This window comes from Carcharodon carcharias, chromosome 3 (genome assembly GCF_017639515.1).
Source record: "Carcharodon carcharias isolate sCarCar2 chromosome 3, sCarCar2.pri, whole genome shotgun sequence".
NCBI lineage: Eukaryota > Metazoa > Chordata > Chondrichthyes > Lamniformes > Lamnidae > Carcharodon > Carcharodon carcharias.
Genome location: NC_054469.1, coordinates 151,272,091 through 151,294,260, shown reverse-complemented (window position 1 = coordinate 151,294,260; position 22,170 = coordinate 151,272,091). Strand labels below are relative to the sequence as shown.

The following is a 22,170-nucleotide window of genomic DNA, read 5'->3' as shown; positions in this document are numbered from 1 at the left end:
AGAGTTTACTCGGAGCCTGTCCGTTTGTCAACAAGGAAGCTTATTCTAGAGGAAATAGTAGTGGAGTTTGTGTAAGCCAATGAAAGGTGGCATGAAGTTGTTGAAAACTGGCCAGTGTAGAATTAATTGTAGCTGTTAAATTCTAACATTTACTTCAATTAATGGATTCAACAGCAAAGGGCAGTTAAGCTGATATCAATTCACCAAGATCAACTCTTGAGATTTGTCGATATTTCCTGAACTAGACAAACAAATTACTAAAAGTTTTCAAATAAAAATTTTCTGTTTTCAACGTCTTTGTTACCCTTAGATTAAACTATTCCAATACACTCCTGGTTGGCCTCCGCCTTCCACCCTCCATAAATTTGAGCTCACCCAAAACTCTTCTGTTCATATCCTAGCTCACTTCAAGTCCCATTCACCCACTACCCCTGTGCTCACTATCTAGAAAGGCTTTTAGTTGACCAGTGGCGTAATTTTAAAACTCTTATCCTCGAGTTCAAATGGCCCCATCCCTCCCTAATTCTGTACTGTCCTCCAGCCCTACAACCCTTTGCCATGTTTGCCCTTTTGTGCACCACACTTGCTTCAACCCACCATTGGTGGCAATGCCTTCAGCCATCTAGATCCTAAATTTGAGAATTCCCTCCCCAAACCTCTACGCCTCTTCAGTTCTCTGTCACCCTCTAAGGTGCTGCTTAATAGATCCCTTTTTAACCAAGTGTTTGGTCACCTGTCCTAATGTCTCCTTCGTTAGGTCCGTGTCAATTTTTGTTTTGGTTTAGTTTAAAAAGAGTTACCATCACCATCTTTACTGACTTGCTCTTAGCAGTAGGGATGGACAAAATGATGGCCTTCCCAACAATGCTGACATCTGATGAACAAATAAAGATAAATGAAATGGGCTACATTAACCCCGCTCCATAAACTTGCAGCCATGCCAATAGTGAGACTGTAGCAAGTAACGATTCTGCCTTATGGTTTCTATTTTCATATAGATCTCCCCTATCCAGCTAGCAGTGGCTTCTCCACATCCAGCAGGGTTTTGTGGAGATGGAATAGTTCAGGAGGAAAATGGAGAAGAATGTGACGATGGAAACAAGGTTGTCACTGATAGCTGTATAAGTAAGTTATATTTTTTAATATTTCTTAAAATTTTAATTTGAAAAGTACACCTACACATAATTATTTTTACTTGTGGACAACTGAGCTGAGCATAGTTTAGGAAGAATCAAACATGGTACAGCTAATGTTCCTGAAACCACCCTGCTTGTGAACTGGGCACTAGCAACAAACCTGAAGTGGACTAATCCTGTCTAGTCCTAGAATTGCCTGGTTTTCCTGCTCAAATCCATTTAAATGGCCTGGGGAAAGGCTTGACCCCCCAGTCAAAGGTCAGCATTAGAGGTAGTGGTAGGAAGGCCAGCTGCAGCTGCAAATGTGGCTGTGAGATCAGGACCATTAGGAGCTAGGAGGTTCTAATTCAATCCAGAAGTGGGAGAGAAGGAGGGGTGGGGTGTCCTACCTAATTTTCAGCCTCCCCCATGACCATTATGGAATCAGGGCCAGCTGGGAGTTTAGAGCAATCCACAGTGCCACCATCTTTGGATGACTTTACACTTTGGTATCTTACAAGCAGTATATAAGGGCAGAATTTTGCCCTTGGCATGTGGACTTGGCGGGAAGCCAACCACCACCCACAATCGGGCCCAGAAGGCAATTTCACTCTGGTGGGATAATTAAGGCCCTCCCAACATGAAACGCAAGCGTCAGCTTTGAGCGCTGCCTGTTCAGGCAGGGGGAGGAGTGCGAGCGGGCGAGGGTGACCTTCGCACATGGATGCACGTGTGCACTACATAATCTTCCTGAGGCAGACAGCTGCCTTGGGGAGATGAAGAGATATGAAAAATATAATAAAAAAAATAAAAATGTACTGAAACATGTCCCCTCATGTAACTCACTCACATGAGCAGGGACATGTTATTAATGAAAAATTAAAGTTTTTATTTCATTTTTATTTGGATGAGGTTTCCAAAAAAGTGCAAAGGCCTTTTGGTATTTTTGCCCGCCTGCAACTGTCAGGTTGGACAGACAGCAAAAAAATTATTGTAATTAACTTTTTAATGGCCTTAATAGGCCTTTTAACTATCGGCAGACACTCTGCCAACTCTGGTGCACACCCACCGACTGAAATATCGCATGAGTGTGCGATGACATCAGTATGCTCGCCCAACGTCATCGCGCGTCATTTTCCATTCCATCAGGCCGAGTGAAAAATTTTGTCCTAGGGAAATAAGAGGTAGAATGTTCGGTTTGTTGTGCGGTGGTGGGGGGGGGCGCACGTCTACCTATAAAATGACACGCAATGACATTGGGTGAACGTCCCGACGTCACCACGCTCCATTGCAATATTTTGCTAGGCGGGCACACGATAAAGTCCGACGCACACCCCCCATTAATTAACGGGCCACTTAAGGCCCTTTAGTGTTCAATCGGCGCCAATTTTTCGGTGCCCTTGTGATCTTTGGGTTGGCTCATGGGCAGGTGGGTAGGAGACATTTGTATTAACCTCATCCATGGGCAGGATAAGAGGGCTCTGTGGAGTTGTGAATCTGCTCTGTGAATTATTTATTGTTGAAAATTTTTCAAACTTGCCTGTGTGATCTGCAGTACTTCAGAACACATCCCAGCTGCTTTTTCTGGACTCTTAATCTTCAGGTCAGCACTCGGCAGTGAGGAATCATTTCCGGGCCTGCAGGTTTCAGGAAGCCTTCCCTTAGCCTGGGTATGGGAGCTGATCTGTCCACTGGAGGCAACTCCTCTGAGGAGGAAGGGTGGGCTAGAAGGGGGAGGAGGTCAGGAGTGCACATTCAGCCTCCAGGGGAGCCACCTTTGGGAGGACAGGCGCAAGCACAAGGGGCGCAGGACCAAGAGGTAGTCCAAGGTGGAAGGGACCACAGAAGACGCCACTATCCTGCTGCCAGGGTATAAAGGCAACGAAGCAATTACCTCAATATGTCTGAGGTGCAGTATTGAAGGAGGCTTCGTCTCTCAAGGGAGACAGTCAACTATATCTCTGAGATGATTGGACCTGAGATCTCTGCTAACTGTGTGGGTGGACACCCAATGCCAATGGCTCTGAAGGTCACATCTGCCCTCAACTTCTATGCCTCTGGCTCCTCCCAGGGCTCAGTGGGTGATCTTTGTGGTGCCTCCCAATCAGCTGTCCACACTAGTGTCAAGAAGGTTACTGATGCTCTGTTCAGATGGGCATTGACCTTCATCCGCTTCCATTGGGACCAGGCAAGCCAGACACAGCGAACCAGAGGCTTCGCAGCTATTGCTGGCTTCCCCCATGTCCAGGGTGCAATAGACTGTACACATGTGGCCATCAAGGTGCCAGCAGGTGAGCCTGGTGCCTTCGTCAACAGGAAGGGCTTCCACTCCATGAACGTGCAGACAGTGTGTGATCACAGGATGCTGATTCTACAAGTCTGTGCAAGGTACCCTGGCAGCTCCCATGATGCCTACATCCTCAGACACTCCCAGGTGCCGGGGTTTTTCAGTGCTTTGGCCTGGCTGGATGGATGGCTGGTGGGTGGCGAGGGCTATCCCCTCAGAAGGTGGCTCATGATGTCTCTCTGCCATCCAAGAACAGAAGCTGAGCAGCGGTACAATAGGAGCCACAGCACCACAAGAGCTGTGGTGGAGAGAACCATCAGTCTTCTTAAGATGCGCTTCCGGTGCCTGGACTGCTCAGGGGTTGCAGTCCAATACCCCCACATCGTGCCTCAGTGATAGTGGTTGTGCTCTCCATAATCTTGCGCTGGAAAAGGGGGGACACAATGGACAATGAAGACGTCGAAGCAGAGGCTGCGGTTGCACACGATGAGTCCAGCAGTGATTCTGAAGATGAGCAAGCACAGGGAAATTGCCAACGTGAGGTCTTGCTGGTCAGAGCGTTCCCCAGGAAGCTCTGATGGGTCTCCTGGAGGAGCCTCTCCATGAGAGTCGCCGGTCTCCCAATGGAGGACGCATGGCGTTCGGACATGTGGCTCATTGCTTCGACGAACGTCCGCGTAGACTCCACCACGGAGACCAAGCCAAGCATAGCCTCATGTATCACCCCCAGATGCCCCCACACACCTGGCTGTATTTCCTGCACCTGCTGCATCCCGGACGACTCCAGAGGAACATCATCAGGCACTGACTGAGCATGTGCCTGGTTCCCTGCAGTCCTCCAGCTGCTAGCACCATGGGCACCCTCTGTCTCTGCCAGCTCCTTCAGTGAGTATGAATTGCCCTCACCACTGTGCCCCAGGACACTAGCCGTTGTTCTAATTCCCACCCGTGGTGCTAGTATCTGCGCTGGTGCCTGCCTTGAAGAAACAGTGTGACGCTGGTGAGACTTCAGGCCCCTCAGGTGTGAGAGGGGGCATCTGCTGCTCCTCCTCGCAGCCCTGCTCTGATGATGCTGAAGGGAAGAACAAGGACAGTGGATCAGTTAGCTGTAGACAATGTCAAAGTTCATCCCTGTGCCCCCCGGGTCATTATACTCTCAACCTTCCATAACCAATGACCCAGCAATGTTGCAACAATAACTAATTTATCAATCATCAGTGCTATGGCTGTTGGGAGGACAATGCTGACCTCACTGTTGGGCATAAATACCTGGCCATGACACCCTAGCCTCACCAGCACCAGTGGACCTGGGTGGATGGTGCCTCTCCAGCTGAAGGGCCTTCTGCTTGAAGCAGTTAAGTATGGAGAGCTGTGCCTGGCCGCCTCCAATCCTCATATGCTCAGCCACGTTCTGCACATTCTTCTCTTGAAAAAGAGAGAAGAGCATTGATTAGGGCAAATTGCACATGGACTCTGTTCGCGCACGGCACACCCCAATCAGAGTGGGACATATCAGGCCTCCAGTGCCTCCTCGCCCCGCTGCAGCCGATCACTCAGAAAAAGATGCTAGGCCTGCTTTCCACCCCGCCCCCCCCCCCAACCTTGGACACATGCTGCCTACATCACGTTAGGAACCACACAGTATTTCCTCCCATAGCAAGGAGGCACAAGCACGTGCAGTGTAGAGCGCAGCAGATGGTTCATTGCCACGCCACTTTGATGCTCCCCTTCCACCATCTCATCACCCTGACTAGGACATGTCCTGGAGTTCTGAGTCTGAGCCTCGGTGCAGCTCCTCCAAGTTGCCCCCAAACCAGTCATGTGGGTTTCAGATCAACACATGCTGCGGGAAAAACTCATCCCCTCATGACCCACTCAGGCTGACCTCAGCATGGGCACTATCTGCTTGCCCACCCAGCAAAGGAAAAATGCCGTCAATGATTCAATGCAGTCACAACACTGAGACTTGAGGCCGGGTGGTAAGGCTACCAGCTGAGTTACATGACCAACGCCAACATGGTACTCACCCTGCCAGAGCACAACATATCGTTGAAGCACTTGCAACACTGGATCCAGGTGCGCTATACCACATCGCGGGAGCTCACCACCTCTGCACCTCCTCTCAGGTACATTTCGTCATGTGGAGGGCCTCCTCCTCCCATCCTGGGGAACCAGCGCCTCCCACTATGCTGCCACCTCCTCGAAGAGGGCAGCAAGGCAGTCATCAGATAAATGAGGGGGGCGCTGGCCTACCCTCCAGCCTGGCCTGCTCACCCGAACCCCTCTGCTGCAGCCTAGCACTGACCATTGTGAGCAGCCTACAGGAGGCTGCCAGGCCTTCTTTTAAACAGACTGCCAGGTCGCCATTGGACCCGGTGGTCTGTGCATGCCCGCCATTGCCCACACAATCCTGCTATCCTCGGGAGTTGGGAAATACGTTGGGCAGGCCTTAATTGGAAGCATGGACCTGTTCGTGGGCGGCAATCAGGTCTGTGCCCACCCGCAACTGCTCCCGCTCCCCCCGCCCCCTGCCAGATGGAAAATTCTGCCCAAGGTCAGTGCCTAGGAACACCCCCTTAAGTCTTATTATAATGGCCCTGTCTGGCAATATTTTCTCCTGGGGCTGACCACACTCCACACCCTTGGAGGTGAAGCTCTAGAAATGCTGGGATAACAATGCAGGGATGGAGATTCAGTGATGAGAGGCTGAATTTTGCCATAGGCAAGCAGGGAAGGGGGTGGGGCCCGCTCACCGACGCGTAAAATGATGCGGGATGATGTAGAGGGGAACCCCCGATGTCATCCCGCCCCATTTAAATTTTCAGGAAGGCGGGAGCGCAGAAAAATCAGTTACAGGCCCGCCGACGTGTCAATGACCAATTGAGGCCATTGACAGGATAATTTCAACAATTAAAGGACCTGCCCGTCCAACCTTAAGGTTGGCGGGTTGGCCAGGAGCCCCGGCGGGGAATAGAAAAAACATGAAACCTTATCCACCGCCGGGATGAGGTTTCATGTAGGGATTTAAACAGTTTAATAAAGTTTTAGTGTAAATTATGAACATGTCCCATCTCATGAGAGGGACATGTTAAGGATTTTTTTTTCTATTTTTAATGTTTATACAGCTGTCAGTGATCTCCCTCAGGCAGCACTTTGCCTCAGGGAGATGTGCGCTCTTTCATGCGCATGTGCGAAAGAGCACTCTCGCTTTTGGGGAATCCCCCCTCCGCCCGCACAGGAAGCGCATAGTGCTTCCCGGCGGACATCACGCTTGGCGGGCCTTAACGGGCCCGCCCATGTAAATGGTGGCAGGGCCCACTTCTCCGGCGGGGATCTGCTCCCCGCCCACCGGAGATTGGGTCGGGCCCACCCGCCCGGAAGGCAGAAAATTCTGCCCGAGGTCTCCTCTGCACCTACTTCTTGAGCGCTGCACCCAGCGTTTTCTGTGAAAGGTCCTGCCATGCGCAAACCAAACATTTGAATCAAACCAAGCTAACTTAAGATTACCCTTGGCCCAGTGACTCCACAATACCCAGCTCCATGGGCAGAGAGGCATTAGCAGTCAAATAAATAATACAACCTGAAGAGTATTAAGTTGAGCAACCAAATTTCATCCACAATTTGATGGTGATGGTCATGCCAGAGGACTGCAGTAGTTAGTAAAATAATATCCCCTTGTTTGTATGGACGTAAGCAGGTGGTTCTATTCACAGTCATTCCTAATTTCCAAAAAAAACCAGATCTGTCATTAGTGCTGCAAATATCTCTAAAATCTTAAAGTCCAATCAGATTAAATATTTCTGAATAACTGGGATGAAAGTAATGTTCATAATTAGTCAATAAATTCCTTCAAGTATCTTCAGTAATAATTTGCTATCTCTGAATGTAACTAGTGAAGACTAAAGAATCATCAATGCACACTTGTTTCTGGAAAATTAATTAATATGCATATTCTGTTTAAGAATATAAAAATGCTGTGCACGTTACTGTTTCTAGTGAATATAATAATAATTTATGATTTAAAAAGTGGACCTTTAAATATAATTTAATAGAACTATTTTATACCCTTCAGTGATGCTGATCTGTATCATAAGCTTCTGATAATACAAGTGCTGTGCTGTTGCATTGTTGCAGATTGTAAGCAAGCCCGCTGTGGGGACGGATACCTATGGAAGGGACTTGAAGAATGTGATGGCAAAGATTTTGGTTATCAAACCTGTAAAACCTATCTTCCCGGGTAAGTTCACCTGAAGACTGAATGTCGATCCCCTACATACAACTCCTTTAAGTGAGCTCTGATGAGGAATGTGCGTGCTTAGAGATTCTTTGAAAAGACTTCAGAAGAGTTTTTAAAAATAAATACATTTCTACTCTCCCTTTTTTGTGAGAACCTGTGATATGAACTATCTTCAATCAGGAGACCTGCAACCAGGTTTCGCCAATAGCACTTTGTAAACATCCAATTGAGAGACTATAATAGTGGCCTAGGTGAATGAATGGCTCATCAGAAGGGTCTAGGCAAAAGATTAGCCTATATTTACCCTTTGTGTACTAATTGATCAATCATGTGTTTCCATCATTAAGTGTTAATTCACATTTCTTGGGTTTATGGATTTTCTTTTAATCCTTCCCATTTTTGTTTGCCCTTTGATTGTGGATACCAGCTGTGTACTGTATTATCTATTTGAGTTTTTTTGTACATACAGCCCTTTCTGAAAGCATATTTAAAGATTCTGGTTCACTTTTTGTATTGTACTTGTTTGCTTTAGGTCTTACGGGGAACTGAAATGCACTTCATATTGTTACATTGACTCCACAAGCTGTCGATATTTCACATGAAACTGAAAGATGTCTGCTGGGATACATGTCACTGTAACCACATTCATTTGGTGCTATCACAGAACCAACAGGTTTGGGCTGCACATATACAACCTCTGTTCAATATAACCATAACCAGCAGCTGGAAGGCACTTAGATTTCCGAGATTTATTTCAGGTCATTATCTGGATGACAATTAGGACCATTGCATTTTGTCTTAAAATAATATAAACACCAACAACAAAGCTTTGAAAAGGATGATATTTGATTTCTACTGAGACCTTTCAAGTATGCATATACATATATACATGTTGTTACATATGTGTGTGAATATAAATATATATATATATATATATTAGATAGCCATGTCTAAAGACTGTTCATCCTCATTTGACAATTCTCAGGCAGAAATATAAAAGATGTGATATTGTTCCACAAGAGACTGGAGTCAAAACTGCCATACCTCGACCGTGCACTAGTACAGACTACTGTAGTTTTATACCTGGGCTTACGCTAGGAAAAAACCTACTGAATCCTTGGTGCTGTATTGATACAGAAAAAAACATAAAAATGTCAAGAATTCGGTTGCTGAAATGTGAAGCACTATTTACTGCATTTGTATGAATATTATGCACAAAGACAACAACTACAAAGAAAAAACTCTTCCATGCCTTGGCTCAATCGGATCAGCTATGACCCTACAGGGTGTCATGTTCTTAAGAGACATGTATAATGTCCCAATTCTGTATATACTTCTCCTTATTAAAGACTAATAATGCTAGAAATCTACCAAATAATGGTTGTCAGCTGAGTGCGGGCTATGACATATAGAGAGGTTTGATGTTTGGGTGAATATAAGTAGTGACAGATGTAGGGAAGGACACACGGCTTCTTTTTGCTTCCAAGAGAACTTCTCATTCTGAATATAAATAATGTTCACCTGAATGTAAAATTTCTTTATTGAAATGTTGCATGCCAGATATACCATTGACTGCCTTCACCCATCACCTTGTATGTATGTTTTCTCACATTATTTGATGGGTGCATATAATAGAGACACAACAACATGGAAGGAAGCCATTGATCCATCGACTCCATACTGGCTCGTGTAGAGCAATTCAGTCAGTCTCATTTCCCTGCTTTCTCCTTGTGGCACTGCAAGTTTATTTCTCTCTTAATGCTATCCAATTTCCTTTTGAAATCATTGATCATCTCCACTTGTACCACACTAATATGCAGCGAGTTCTAGGTCATTACCACTTGTTATGTAAAAAAAAAGTTGCTCTTCGCAATACCCGTGCCTCTCTTGCCCTAAACCTTTAAGTCTGTGTCCCCTAGCCCTTGTACCATCAGCTAATGGGAACAGCTTTTCGTTGTCTATCTTATCTAAACCTGTCATGCTCTTGTACTCTTCTATCAGATCTCTCCTCAATTTCCTTTGCTCCAAGGAGAACAACCCCAGCTTCTCCAGCCTAATCTTATAGCTAAAATCCCTCATCCCTGGAACCATTATAGTAAATCTCTGCACCCTTTCAAAGGCCCTCGCATACTTCCCACAGTGTACTGACCAAAACTAGACTCTATACTCTCTAATTGTGCAGCGGGACATTTAAACTGTTGGCTATACGTACAGGAAGAATTATGCACAAAGAGTCCCTTCCACCATTCACTATATTTTCATTCTTCCTAAAATGAAGTTTGTTAAATAATCCACTTTATATTTAGAATGGTACATATTAAAATGTGAATGCCTTGCAATTGAAGCTGGATCTGACTCCACAGTGGCAGTACATAATGAGGTGAATAGATAAACTGCATGACCTATACTCATCACAAGCAATAAGCTGACAATAGTTAAATATCAGTCTGCCACTGGAAATATGTACAGTAAGATAATCATTGTAGTTAAAGTACATTTTTCTTTCTCTCTTTCACAAAACATGTTGCTGCATTACATGTACCTTCGCATGTCTGTGATACTGGAATTTATAATCAGTATAAATAAAAAAAAACTAAATGATGTTTTGTGTGTTCCTCATTCAATAGTTCCACAGAGCATATCAAAGAATTCTTATAAGAGTTACTATGCCAAATAGAATTAACAAGCTCCAAAGTATGCTGTATAAGCAGCACATACAGCAAATGGGAGGTCCAGGACTGCTGTGAAATTTGACCCCCGGCCTCACTAATATTATTTGAGTGAGCGGCCACTGCTTGTCACATCTCCTCAGGCAGCTCCCCACTTTGAAAAAGGTGAATTTTGGGCCCTCTCCGCTCTCATCAGCAATCCAGGAGGTAGTGTGAAGCAGCAACCTGGCACCCATTGATTGGCAACCATTTTACCCAGTGGGCGGGGGATGGGTGGGGGGGGGGGGCGCGGTCCTCAAACAGATGTCAGCCCTCACTTACATATTTAAGGGGGCTGAGGCCTATTTTAGGAAGCCAATAGTAGTAGTTTTTGGAAAATAAAGTTAAGCAAGGTGTAAAACAAGCTGCTGGTTTGATATCACTTGGCTTTCAGCAAGTGATACAAGTTTAAATTATCTCTTTTATCCTTGCACATTAAAGTGAAAGGTTAGTGTTTCAGGACAACGGATATTTCCTACACATTTGGCTTATGATTCTTCTCAGGAAGCCATGCACAGAGGCTGAACTATACCACAATGTGTGTGTTTAAAATGACTTGGAGTCGATAAGGTATATAGAAACAATTTCCTCTGCTGGTAGAGTCCAGAACAAGGGGATATAACCTTAAGCTTAGAGCTAAGTGTTCATGAGTGATGTCAGGCAGCACTTCTTCACACAACAGGCGCAGAAATCTGGATCACTCTCCTCCAAAAGGCAAGGACAACTGAACATTTCAAAGCTGAGATTGATAGATTTTTGTTAAATAAGGGTATGGAATCAAGATGAGTAGATGGAGTTAAGAAACAGATCTGCCTGAATGGCAGAAAAGGCTCAAAGGGGCTAAAATGGCCTACTCCTGTTCCTGTGGTCCTGCAATCAGGTTATTGGGTGAATAAAAACCCTAATGAAGCAAACCATTAGAATTCTCAAACCATTAGAACAGGTGGGTTCCTGCTGCTCTCTGTTGTACGATAATGTGTTCTGACAAGCTGCATGATTTTGTTCTGCAATAGAGCCAATCAGGAGGATAGATGGGGAGGGGGGGTTAGGGAGCGAGATGGGGAGGGTGAGATGGTGGGGTTAAGGAGAGATCAGAGGCAGATTGCTTTTCAAACATTCTTAAAACCAATTACTGATTCCACCGACATTTTGAAGAAATTACAAATTTTCCTTACAGTACTGTTTCAAGGTCAAAATTCATCAAAATCTGCAATGACCAACTCTCCCCTGGAATTCCAATCTCTCTTCCAGTCTCTAACTAATGCCCCCATCTCTCCTTCCAATCTCTCCCTCCGATCTCTCCCAAAACGCACCTTCTTGAATTGCTGCAGTTCATGTGGTGTAAACACCCAAAGTGCTGTTAGGAAGGGAATTCCAGGATTTTGAGAAGGGCACTTAGGTAGGCATCTCTGGCAAGTGCTAGAAGAAATTGAACTGGTGAGATTCTGATGTTATACAGCCCTACCAGTTGGTGTGCAGCCTATTGTCCAGATTTGGAGCACCCATGTCCATTCAATTAATTCACATGTCACTCAACAAAGATCAAGTGTTCAATTGCATGATGGGCCCTGCACCAGCACTATTTAAAGGGTCAATCAACAAGTTGCAGTCAGGGTGTTTGATTTACTTCTGCTTAGGCTGATTTACTGGAATTACTGTGCCATGTTTCTGGAGTAGGTTTTTCAGAGTTGGTGCTTACAGTCAGGGAGTAGGGAGGAATACCCGACCCAGGTCTGGGGTCATTATTAGTTAAGGAGTCAGTTACTGCAGTAAGGAGAGATGTCTTGGAAGGGGCATCGAATGAAGCTTTGAGGGTAGAGCTTAGGAATAAAAAAGGGGCAACCAAATTGTTAGATGTTTATTATAGACCCCCAGATAGTCAGCAGGCAATTGAGAAGCAAATATGTGCACAATTTGTGGAGGTGTGTAAAAACAATAACAATAGGGTAATTATATTAGGTGATTTCAACTTTCCCAACATTAATTGGGATCAACATAGTTTTAAGGGCTTGGATGCAGTGGATTTCTTGAAATGTGTACAGGAGAACCTTTTAGGTCAATATGTAGAGGGTCCAACAAGGGACGGCGCAGTGCTGGACCTAATTCTGGGGAATGCATCCGCACAGGTGGCTGAGGTGGTGGTGGGGGAGCATTTTATTGATAGCGACCACAACATAGTACAGCTAAAGTTTGTTATGGACAAAGAAATAGACAAATTGCAAAAAAATGTTTTGGATTGGGGAGAGTGGATTTTAGTAAAATAAGGCAGGATCTGGCCAAGGTAGACTGGGAACAGCTACTTGTGGGGAAATCTACAGAGGAGCAGTAGGGGGGCATTCAAAAAGGAAATGGGGAGGGTACAGGCTCAACATGTTCCCTCTATGGTGATAGGAAGGAGTAACAAGCCCAGAGAACCATGGATGACCAGAGATATTCAGGTTATGATGAGAAGGAAAAGAGAGGCTTTTAGCAGGTACAAGGGAAGCAAATCAGCAGAGGCATTAGTGGAGTAAAGAAAGTGCAGGGTGGGGCTTAAGAAAGCAATTAGGAGAGCAAAGAGGGGAGATGAGAAAGCATTGGCTGGTAAAAGTAGGGAAAAATCCCAAGATATTCTATTAGTATATCAATGGGAGAGGATAGCCAGGGAAAGAGGAGGGCCCATAAGGGACCAAGGGGGCAATCTATGGGTGGAGCTAGAGGACATCACTAGAGTGTTGAATGAATACTTCACATCCGTCTTCACCCAAGAGAATGAGGATGAAGGTATCGAACTCGGGGAGAGAGACTGCGAAGTTCTTAAGCAAATTGTTATAGGGAGTGACAAGGTATTGGAGGTGTTGGCAGGCTTAAAAGTGGAAAAATCTCCAGGTCCAGATGATTTGTGTCCCAGACTGCTGAGGGAGGCAAGGGAGGAGATCGCAGGGGCTCTGACCCAAATTTTTAATTCCTCTCTGGCCACGGGGGAGGTGCCAGAGGACTGGAGAACAGCTAACATGGTTCTGCTATTTAAGAAAGGTTGTAGAGATAAGCCAGGGAACTACAGGCCAGCGAGTCTCACGTCAGTGGTAGGGAAACTATCGGAGAAAATTCTGAAGGAGAGAATCTATCTCCACTTGGAGAGGCAAGGTTTGATCAGGGACAGTCAGCATGGCTTTATCAGAGGGAGGTTATGCCTAACAAATTTGAATTTTTTGAGGAGGTGACCAGGTGTGTAGATGAGGGTAGTGCAGTTGTTGTAGTTTATATGGATTTCAGCAAAGCCTTTGACAAGATCCCACATGGGAGACTTATAAAGAAGGCAAATACACATGGGATACAGGGTAATTTGATAAAGTAGATTCAAAATTGGCTTAGTTGTAGGGGACAGAGGGTGATGACAGAAGGATGCTTTAGTGACTGGAAGCCAGTGTCCAGTGGCGCGTACCACAGGGAACTGTGCTTGGTCCCCTGTTATTCACCATACATATAAACGACATAGATGACTATGTGGGGGGTGGGATTAGTAAGTTTACTGATAACACAAAGATTGGCTGGGTGGTTAACAGTGAGGCTGAATGTCTTGGGCTACAGGAAGATATAGATGGGATGGTCAAATGGGCAGATAAGTGGCAGATGGAATTTAAACCTGAAAAGTGTGAGGTGATACACTTTAGAAGGAGTAATTTGATAAGGGAGTATTCAATAAACAGCATGACTCTAGGACATTCTAAGGAACAAAGAGACCTTGGCATGTGTGTCCATAGATCTCTGAAGGCAGAGGGGCATATTAGTGGGGTGGTGAAAAAGGCATATGGGACACTTGCCTTTATCAGTCGAGGCATAGATTACAAAAGGAAGGAGGTCATGTTGAAGTTATATAGAACCTCGGTGAGGCCACAGCTGGAGTACTATGTGCAGTTCTGGTCGCCACATTCTTGGAAGGATGTGATTGCACTGGAGGGGGTGCAGAGGAGATTCACCAGGATGTTGCCTGGGATGAAACTTTTAAGTTATGAAGAGAGGTTGGATAGACTTAGGTTGTTTTCATTGAAGCAGAGAAGACTGAGGGGCGACCTGATCGAGGTGTACAAGATTATGAGGGACATGGACAGGGTGGACATCAGCAGCTGTTCCCCTTAGTTGAAGGGTCAGTCACAAGGGGACATATGTTCAAGGTGAGGGGCAGGAGGTTTAGAGAGGACGCGAGGAAAAACTTTTTTACCCAGAGGGTTGTGATTGTCTGGAATGCGCTGCCTGGGAGGGTGGTGGAGGCGGGTTGCCTCACATCCTTTCAAAAGAACCTGAATGAGCACTTGGCACGTCATAACATTCAAGTCTGTGGGCCAAGTGCTAATAAATGGGAGCAGGTAGGTAGGTCAGGTGTTTCTCACATGTCGGTGCAGACTCGATGGGCCGAAGGGCCTCTTCTGTAATGTGTGACTCTGTGATTCTGATTCTGTGACTGATTAGTGCTTCTGATTCTGCAAAAGGACCAGGAAATGGAGCAAACGCTGCAAAATAAGGAAGCTCCACAAAGAAGGCAGAAAAGTAGAATTCTACATAGAAGACCCCAGCCAGTAAACAGTTTCTGAGAGCATCTTCTCTAACTATGCCTGACCCAAGAGCCATGCCTGAGGTGCCTCAGGTTCAATAAGGAGGCGGTCACTGAACTTTGCCACCTCCTTCAACCAGGCCTGAAGCCTCACACCAGAGTGAGGAATACATGCCAGTGGCCATAAAGGTAACCATCATCCTCAATGTTTACACCTGGGGGTTGGCGAGGGGTTAGTGGGAGACATCAGCAACATTTGCCAGTACACCATCCATTGCAGCATCTGGAGGTGGGGGTGTGTGCACAGGGGTCATCGACTTCAGATGAGGACAGTTCATTATCTTTCTGCTGAGGAGAAGCAAGCAGAATGAGAGGACATGGCTTTCCCAGGATAACAAGTTTGTTGATCATGCAAGGTGGCGTTGACTGAGTGCACCTGGTTCTGTAGGGCCTCTACAACAATGGCATCAGGTTTAGGAACTGCAATAGTTTTAATTCCATAAATGTTCAGTTGGTGATGCCCAGACCATCATTTTGTTAACTGTCCTGTGTTGGAAATCGTCCAATTCTATGATGGCAAGTTATCATGATAGCAATTCTCCAGCTCCATTCCACTCACAGGCAATTTTTCCAGAGGTGTGATCAGGGGAAGGTTACAGCTGGGCTAGCAGCAGGTAGCCAATTTGACCCTGTTAAGGCTTATTAAGTAAAGCCTGTTGTTGGAAGTCAACTAGAATTTTCCAATAGCCTCCAGGTCTCTGGAGGTGCTGGTGAGCTGTGTAGCTGCCTGAAAGTGGCCTCGAGGAGACACACTGGGGATGGACCAGCACTCCAGGCAAATTTAAAGGCTCGCCCTGCCTGCCTAGCTTAAGCTGCAGTCACAGGTCGCCCTGTGGTGACCCACCCACTCAGTCTATTGTTTATTTTACATTTTAAAATGTTGGGGAAAGGGCATCTCCCATCTTGGGGCATCTTCTCTCTAACTTATCTTGAAAAACCAACTTCTGCTCCTTTGGAGCTATGGGGCTTCCTACTGGTCCTCCAAATTCAAGAGCCCATTCACTATCATCAATTGGACAGCAAGCCCATCCTCTGGCCACTAATTGGCCAATTTGTGGAAAATCACAGGTGAGTGGCTGTTCCCACACAGTGTGGGATCCTGTCTCCCATTTCAGCCAGACGACAGGATCCTGATGCCCATAGGAAAAATCCAGCCCCTGGTTTTTAGCTGATCTTTTGAAGCACTGGTGCTATAGAGTCTTTGCACCGTTGTATAGCAGGAGGATCATGCTGTCTCCCCAATTTACACTGTGCCCACTGTGGCTATGGGCCAGGTCCAGCAGATGGCGATAGTAGTGAAGAGCACCAAGGTGCAGAATCTTTCACTGCTGGACGTCCCTTTGGTCGATGGATCAGTTCCTTTGGCAGGCTTATAGGGGTGGGGATAGGGCAATGGGCTTAGTGTGATGTGGATGGTAAGATAGTCTGTTGCTCAAGTGTTCGAGTAGAACTAGCAACAGGAGTGCCACACGTGTGTCAGATTTCTACTTAGTTTTTATTGTGCTTCACGTATAGTTTTAAGCCTAAACCAATTTTGAGAAGAATAGGGATAGGAGGTAAAAAGAGAGGTAGTTTCAGAATCAATAGCCTTCACTCCAGTTGAAAGCAAGGCATCCTGCTTCCCACTGTCTCGCAAACAAGTCTGCAACGTTGTTGATTTGAAACAAGGAGTTGAGCTCTCAACACTTTCTTTTCGGAGTGTCAAGCAGTTGTTGTCCATTGTGAGGCGTTTGTTTCTTTAAGATAGGCTTTTTCGTGGGAGTACTTATATGTTTAATGTCTGTGGAATAAAGGGTCACTGAACTGGAACAGTGTGTTTTTCCTGCGTTACTATTGCATTAGCCCTACAATATCTAATGATTTATTTAATTCATCAACTTTTTCAATCTAAGAAGGCTGCATTCTTTGCCCATCTTAGTTCCTCTGAGAAGGGGTTCCTGAGGGGAGGGCGGGGTGTGAGGTTCTCCTTTAACTGCTAAAATCCTTCTAGTGATGGTGCTGCTACATGGTGTTAGGTAGCAAATTCAAAGAGATTGATTTTCTTTAGTATATTTTACCAAGTTAGAACATGGCTGTGGCGATTGTGTTCTGTTGCCCTGCAGGATATCATAGCACTGCTAAGCGCTTTTACACTCTAAAACAGATTTTGAGCAAGTAGCATTACACTAGCCTTCTGGTACTGCTCTCCCCATTTACAATTTCATCTATAATTTGTTCTATATCAGCAGATGGGCAGAAGTAGAGCTGTAAAGACCCACAATAAATATCACCATAATAAGGGAAGTTTAACAGTTTATGTTTCTAACTTAAACCGATGGTAAATACCTCTGTATTTCTCGTCAGCTGTATTTTCAACTTTAATGCTTGCATTATGTGGTTACACAGACACATGCACCTCAGTCTGAAACTCAAAGTAGGCTACTTTCCATTTCTCAATGTGGACGCTTTGCAGCAACAAGTCTTACTGATTGATGTGGGCAACATTCAAAAAAACTAAAATTAAATTACCTATGAGAAGAAAAGCCAGGCTAGAAAGAAATTGAATTAGAAAATGGCTCTATGCTGCCAGCAGTAATAATTTTAAGTATGAAATTAAAAAATGACTTTAATATTTCTTTCCATAGCTATGTCATTCTTCAGTATGACACAAAATACATGAAAAAATAAATCAAGCGCTGCGGTTCTCAGAAAAGCTCCTGACTCGGTTGGACAGTTTGATTTTATAAGCAAATGCCAAAGATTTTTGGTGAGTGCCTGTTTTCAAAAGGATTCTAATTCCTTTGTGCAATTTTCAACACCTAGGCCCAGGTTTTTGTCCCCGGATTGGGCGTGCAGAGTTGGGAGATTTCCCAGCTCTGTGAACCTGGCCTTTAAAAATGTCTGCCCACAGATCAGATCTATGGTCGCGTGGGCTAGGTTGAAATTGGGCAGGTGACTCCGGAATGAAAGTGGTAGCTGCCAGGTACCAGCCTCTGCGCACCGGCATTGTGTTCAAATAAAATGAAAGATTAAAACAGAAACGCTCCTCCAGCTCTTACTCCTCACCAGACCACCCCCGTCCACACACACACTCCCTTTGCCTCATCCATGCCAACTCACCCAGCATCCTTGGACACTTCCTTGACAGCGGTGACACTTGCTTGACAGCTATGACACTTCCTTGACAATTCCTTGACAACTGGACAGTTCCTTGACAGCTAGACAGTCCTTTGACAGATGAACTGTTCCTTGACAGTTGGTTAACTCTTTGACAGCTTGACAGTTCCAATGAGTTTGTGTGTAAACTGCATAATTTTAGCAATCTCAAAGCTGTCCTGGGACCCTGTCCAAAGGGGTATCCTGGCTATCCAAACAAATCCACCAGAGTTCAGACCTCCCCTTACCTTTTCTAATCTGCAGTTGGGTTTCACACTTCTGGCCTTCCAAAATCCCACTTCAGTTGAGGCAGCTGGTGATTTAAAGGGCTACCTGCCTCCACGAGTTGCGCATCCATGAACCCCCACGCTGACTCCAGTCCCACCCCCACAATTATGGGAAATGTCTGTTTCAGGGGTGGGAATTAGAATTTTCGGTCTTTACAGACCCTAATTTTCTTGCTTTTCATGTGAAATTTTGTAATACTTGCTGATGAATAGCAAGTTATAGAAACTTTGAGATAAAAGCAAAATACTGCAGATGCTGGAAATCTGAAATAAAAACAGAAAATTAGGGAAAAATTCAGCAGGTCTGACAACATCTATGGAGAGAGAAACAGAGTTAATGTTTCGAGTCTGTATGTGCTCTGAAGAATAGAAGAATAGAAACTTTGAGGACTGGAAGGATAAATATGCTTCATTTTTTTAAATTGCATGTCAGAGAAGACAGCACTGGGCAAACTAAAGTGTGGGAATTTTAGTTGTGAATCAACCACACCTTGTGCCAATTTCTTACCTGTCTGCACAGCTGCTGCCTCGTGGGTGGGTTGGTGGGTGTAGCTTGGCATCTGAAAGTGAAACTCACTAAGGTTGACGATGTCAGTTTATTTTAGAACACATTTTAAACATATACTTCCATTAACCACACAGATGCACCTCAACATTCTGTAGAACTTACAAATATTTACAGAGTATTAATGTTGAAGTGGCCAACGCTTTGCCCCTGCCTTTAAAGCTTTCACTCAGACCTTGTCCCTTGCATGCAAAAAAAATCAGTGCAGCATTAACCATCACTTGTGGATGCCAAAATATTAGATTATGACTTGCCCACAGGTACAGAAATGAAACTTCTCCTGATATATCAATCTTTCCTATTACAAACCGGCTGTTCTTACCTTTCTTTCTGATGCCAGTCAAAAAATCCATCAACTATAGAAGATGAGCTGAAACTTCGATGAGATAATCTGTCTTCGCCTATTTTGTGGCAATGAAGCCAAATTATCCACTATACTGTGCTTTTTCTTTCAAAAAATGTTAATATTTCAATGAATCCTCAAAGGAATATGACGGTCAGGATCTTGCAGTCAACAGTGAAACAGAGGTAATGCCACTGACCATGACAAACTACAATCCTTCCTTGGTCACGAGCTGCAGTGGGTTGTCGCTCCCCCAGCTGCAGAGTGATCTAGTGAGGTGACTGGGGCGATCTCGCGGTGAGGCGCAATCATGGTGAAGCCACGCTCCCTCTGATATCACATGCTGAAGACATGCCCATTGAAGCCTGTCCTAAACTCAATGACAGCCTCTGAATTAATGGCCCATCTGCAGACCTTTGGTAGGTGTTTTTTGAACATTTTTATTTGAGTTAGTGCTAATTGCAGCTACCCAAACCCCTTCCTGCCCAGGGTCCCCTGGCTCTGGCCCCACCTGGTTTTCAAATGAATCGCATTTTTAAGTGTAAGTAAAATAGGATTTCAAAGTAGGATGGAAAGTCCAATGGGATAGATATGTTACAGGCAAGGGCAGTTAGGGATGGGCAACAAATTCTGCCCTTGCTATTGATACCTACATCCCATTAAACAGACTTAAAAAAAACAGGCTTCTGACACCGGCCACTGCCTGTTTTACCCCTCTTCCAAAGCTGAAAGTTTTGCCCCAGGATCTAATTTGCTTAAATGGCACAAGGTGATTTAGGTTTAAAAATAATATATTAATGAAACAAGAGCATTATGTTCAATAATGCCAAGATAACAAAGAGATTGAGCTAGCCTATTTAGCAGAGGAAAATGTAAAAGAGCTAGAGTTTTGGTTAAAGGAGTAAGAATTTCAATTCACAGAACTTCAGCTGGAGAAAGCATTAGACCAATGGTTGAGGTATGGCCTGTAAAAGAAAAGGTTAGTACCACTTAGTTCAAAGACTGTTAAGTTGTAAATGAGTTTAGCTATTTTAGTGGCAGAGTTTCATGGTTTATTATTTTGTGGTATGAGAATTGATAGGAAATAAATACATCTCACTGGAAAATTGAATGCACAATTGAATCAGTTTGTTGGCTTACAATTGGCTTATCATCTCACTAAAGTACTCTTCAGTCATTTCTCTAAAAATGTAGGAGAATGCATTTGGTAACTCATGTAAGATCATAGTATCCAGTACGCATAGGGGATCCATTCTTATGATCTCCAGGTCATAATTTCATTTAACAAACTTTTGGACAGTTACATTGTTGTCTAAATCATATGGGATGGAAAACACGCTGACAGAAGCTGATCAATGACATTGAATCCAAAAATATATCTACTACAGTCTGTGAATACGTAACCGACACTATACAATGATAAGCAGGCTTCAATTAAATGGGCCCCATCAAAACAATGGCCAGAATTTTACATTCAGCGTGCGGTTGCATGCCCGACACACTGGAACGTAAAATGGCACGCGATGACGTCGAGCGTGCGTCCCGATGTCACCGCGCACTGTCGCAATATTTTGTTCGGCAGGTGTGCACTGGAGTTGGCTGCACGTCCACCGATAACTGAAAGGCCTATTAAGGCCATTAAGGACCTAATTAACCTGAATTTTACGCTGACCGTCTAGCCTAACAGTCAGCGGGCAGGCAAAAAGGCCAAGCGGCCTTTACATTTTGAAGGAAACCTCATCCGTGAGTGGGATGAGGTTTCCTAAAGCTGTTACATTTTAAATAAAAACTTTCTTTTGAAATTAAAAACATGCCCCATCTCATGTGACACAGTCACAGAGGACAACTAAAAAAAAATAAAGAGGGAGAAGATTAAATATGAGGGTAAACTAGCCAGTAATATAAAAGAAGATTGCAAGAGTTTTTTTGATATATAAAGGGTAAGAGAGAGGCAAAAGTGGACATTGGGCCACTGGAAAATGACGCTAGAGAAGTAGTAGTGGGGAACAAAGAAATGGCGGAGGAACTGAATAGGTACCTTGTGTCAGTCTTCACGGTGGAAGACATGAGTAACATCCCCAAAGTTCAAGAGAGTTGGGGGGCAGAGGTGAGTATGGTGGCCATTACCAAGGAGAACGTGCTAGAAAAACCGTAAGGTCTGAAGGTGGATAAATCACCTGGGCCAGATGGATTACGCCCCAGAGTTCTGAAGGAGATAGCTGAAGAGATAGTGGAGGCGTTAGTGGTGATCTTTCAGGAATCACTGGATTCAGGGAGGGTCCCAGAAGACTGGAAAGTCGCTAATGTAACCCCCCTGTTTAAGAAGGGAGTGAGGCAAAAGACGGGAAATTACAGGCCGGTTAGCCTGACCTCGGTCGTTGGTAAGATTTTAGAGTCCATTACTAAGGATGAGATTTCAGAATATTTGGAAGTGCATGGTAAAATCGGGCAAAGCCAGCATGGTTTCATCAAGGGAAGGTTTTGCCTGACAAATCTGTTAGAATTCTTTGAGGAGGTAATAGGTTAGACAAAGGAGAGCCAATGGATGTTATCCACTTGGACTTCCAGAAGGTCTTTGACAAGGTGCCGCATAGGAGGCTGCTCAGTAAGATAAGAGCCCATGGTGTTAGGGGCAAGTTACTAGCATGGATAGAAGAGTGGCTGCCTGGCAGGAGGTAGAGAGTGGGGATAAGGGTGTCCTTCTCAGGATGGCGGCCGGTGACTAGTGGAGTTCCGCAGGGGTCAGTGTTGGGACCACAACTTTTCACTTTATACATTAAAGATCTAGGTGAAGGAACTGAGGGCATCCTGGCTAAGTTTGCAGATGATACAAAGATAGGTGAGGGACAGGTAGTATTGAGGAGGCGGGGAGGCTGCAGGAGGATTTGGACATGTTAGGAGA

At 44.9% G+C, this 22,170-nt stretch overlaps 1 protein-coding gene across 1 annotated transcript in view; it reads left to right on the top strand.

The window, feature by feature from the left end:
* colq (collagen-like tail subunit (single strand of homotrimer) of asymmetric acetylcholinesterase) overlaps positions 1-10,240 on the top strand; it is a 122,525-nt gene extending 112,285 nt beyond the window's left edge. Inside the window, exons 15-17 of the mRNA XM_041183344.1 lie at positions 999-1,125; positions 7,537-7,639; positions 8,172-10,240. Coding sequence (XP_041039278.1) covers positions 999-1,125; positions 7,537-7,639; positions 8,172-8,241 — 300 coding nt within the window. The 3' untranslated portion in view covers positions 8,242-10,240. The remainder of the gene's footprint in view (positions 1-998; positions 1,126-7,536; positions 7,640-8,171) is intronic.
* The last annotated feature ends 11,930 nt before the right edge of the window (positions 10,241-22,170 follow it).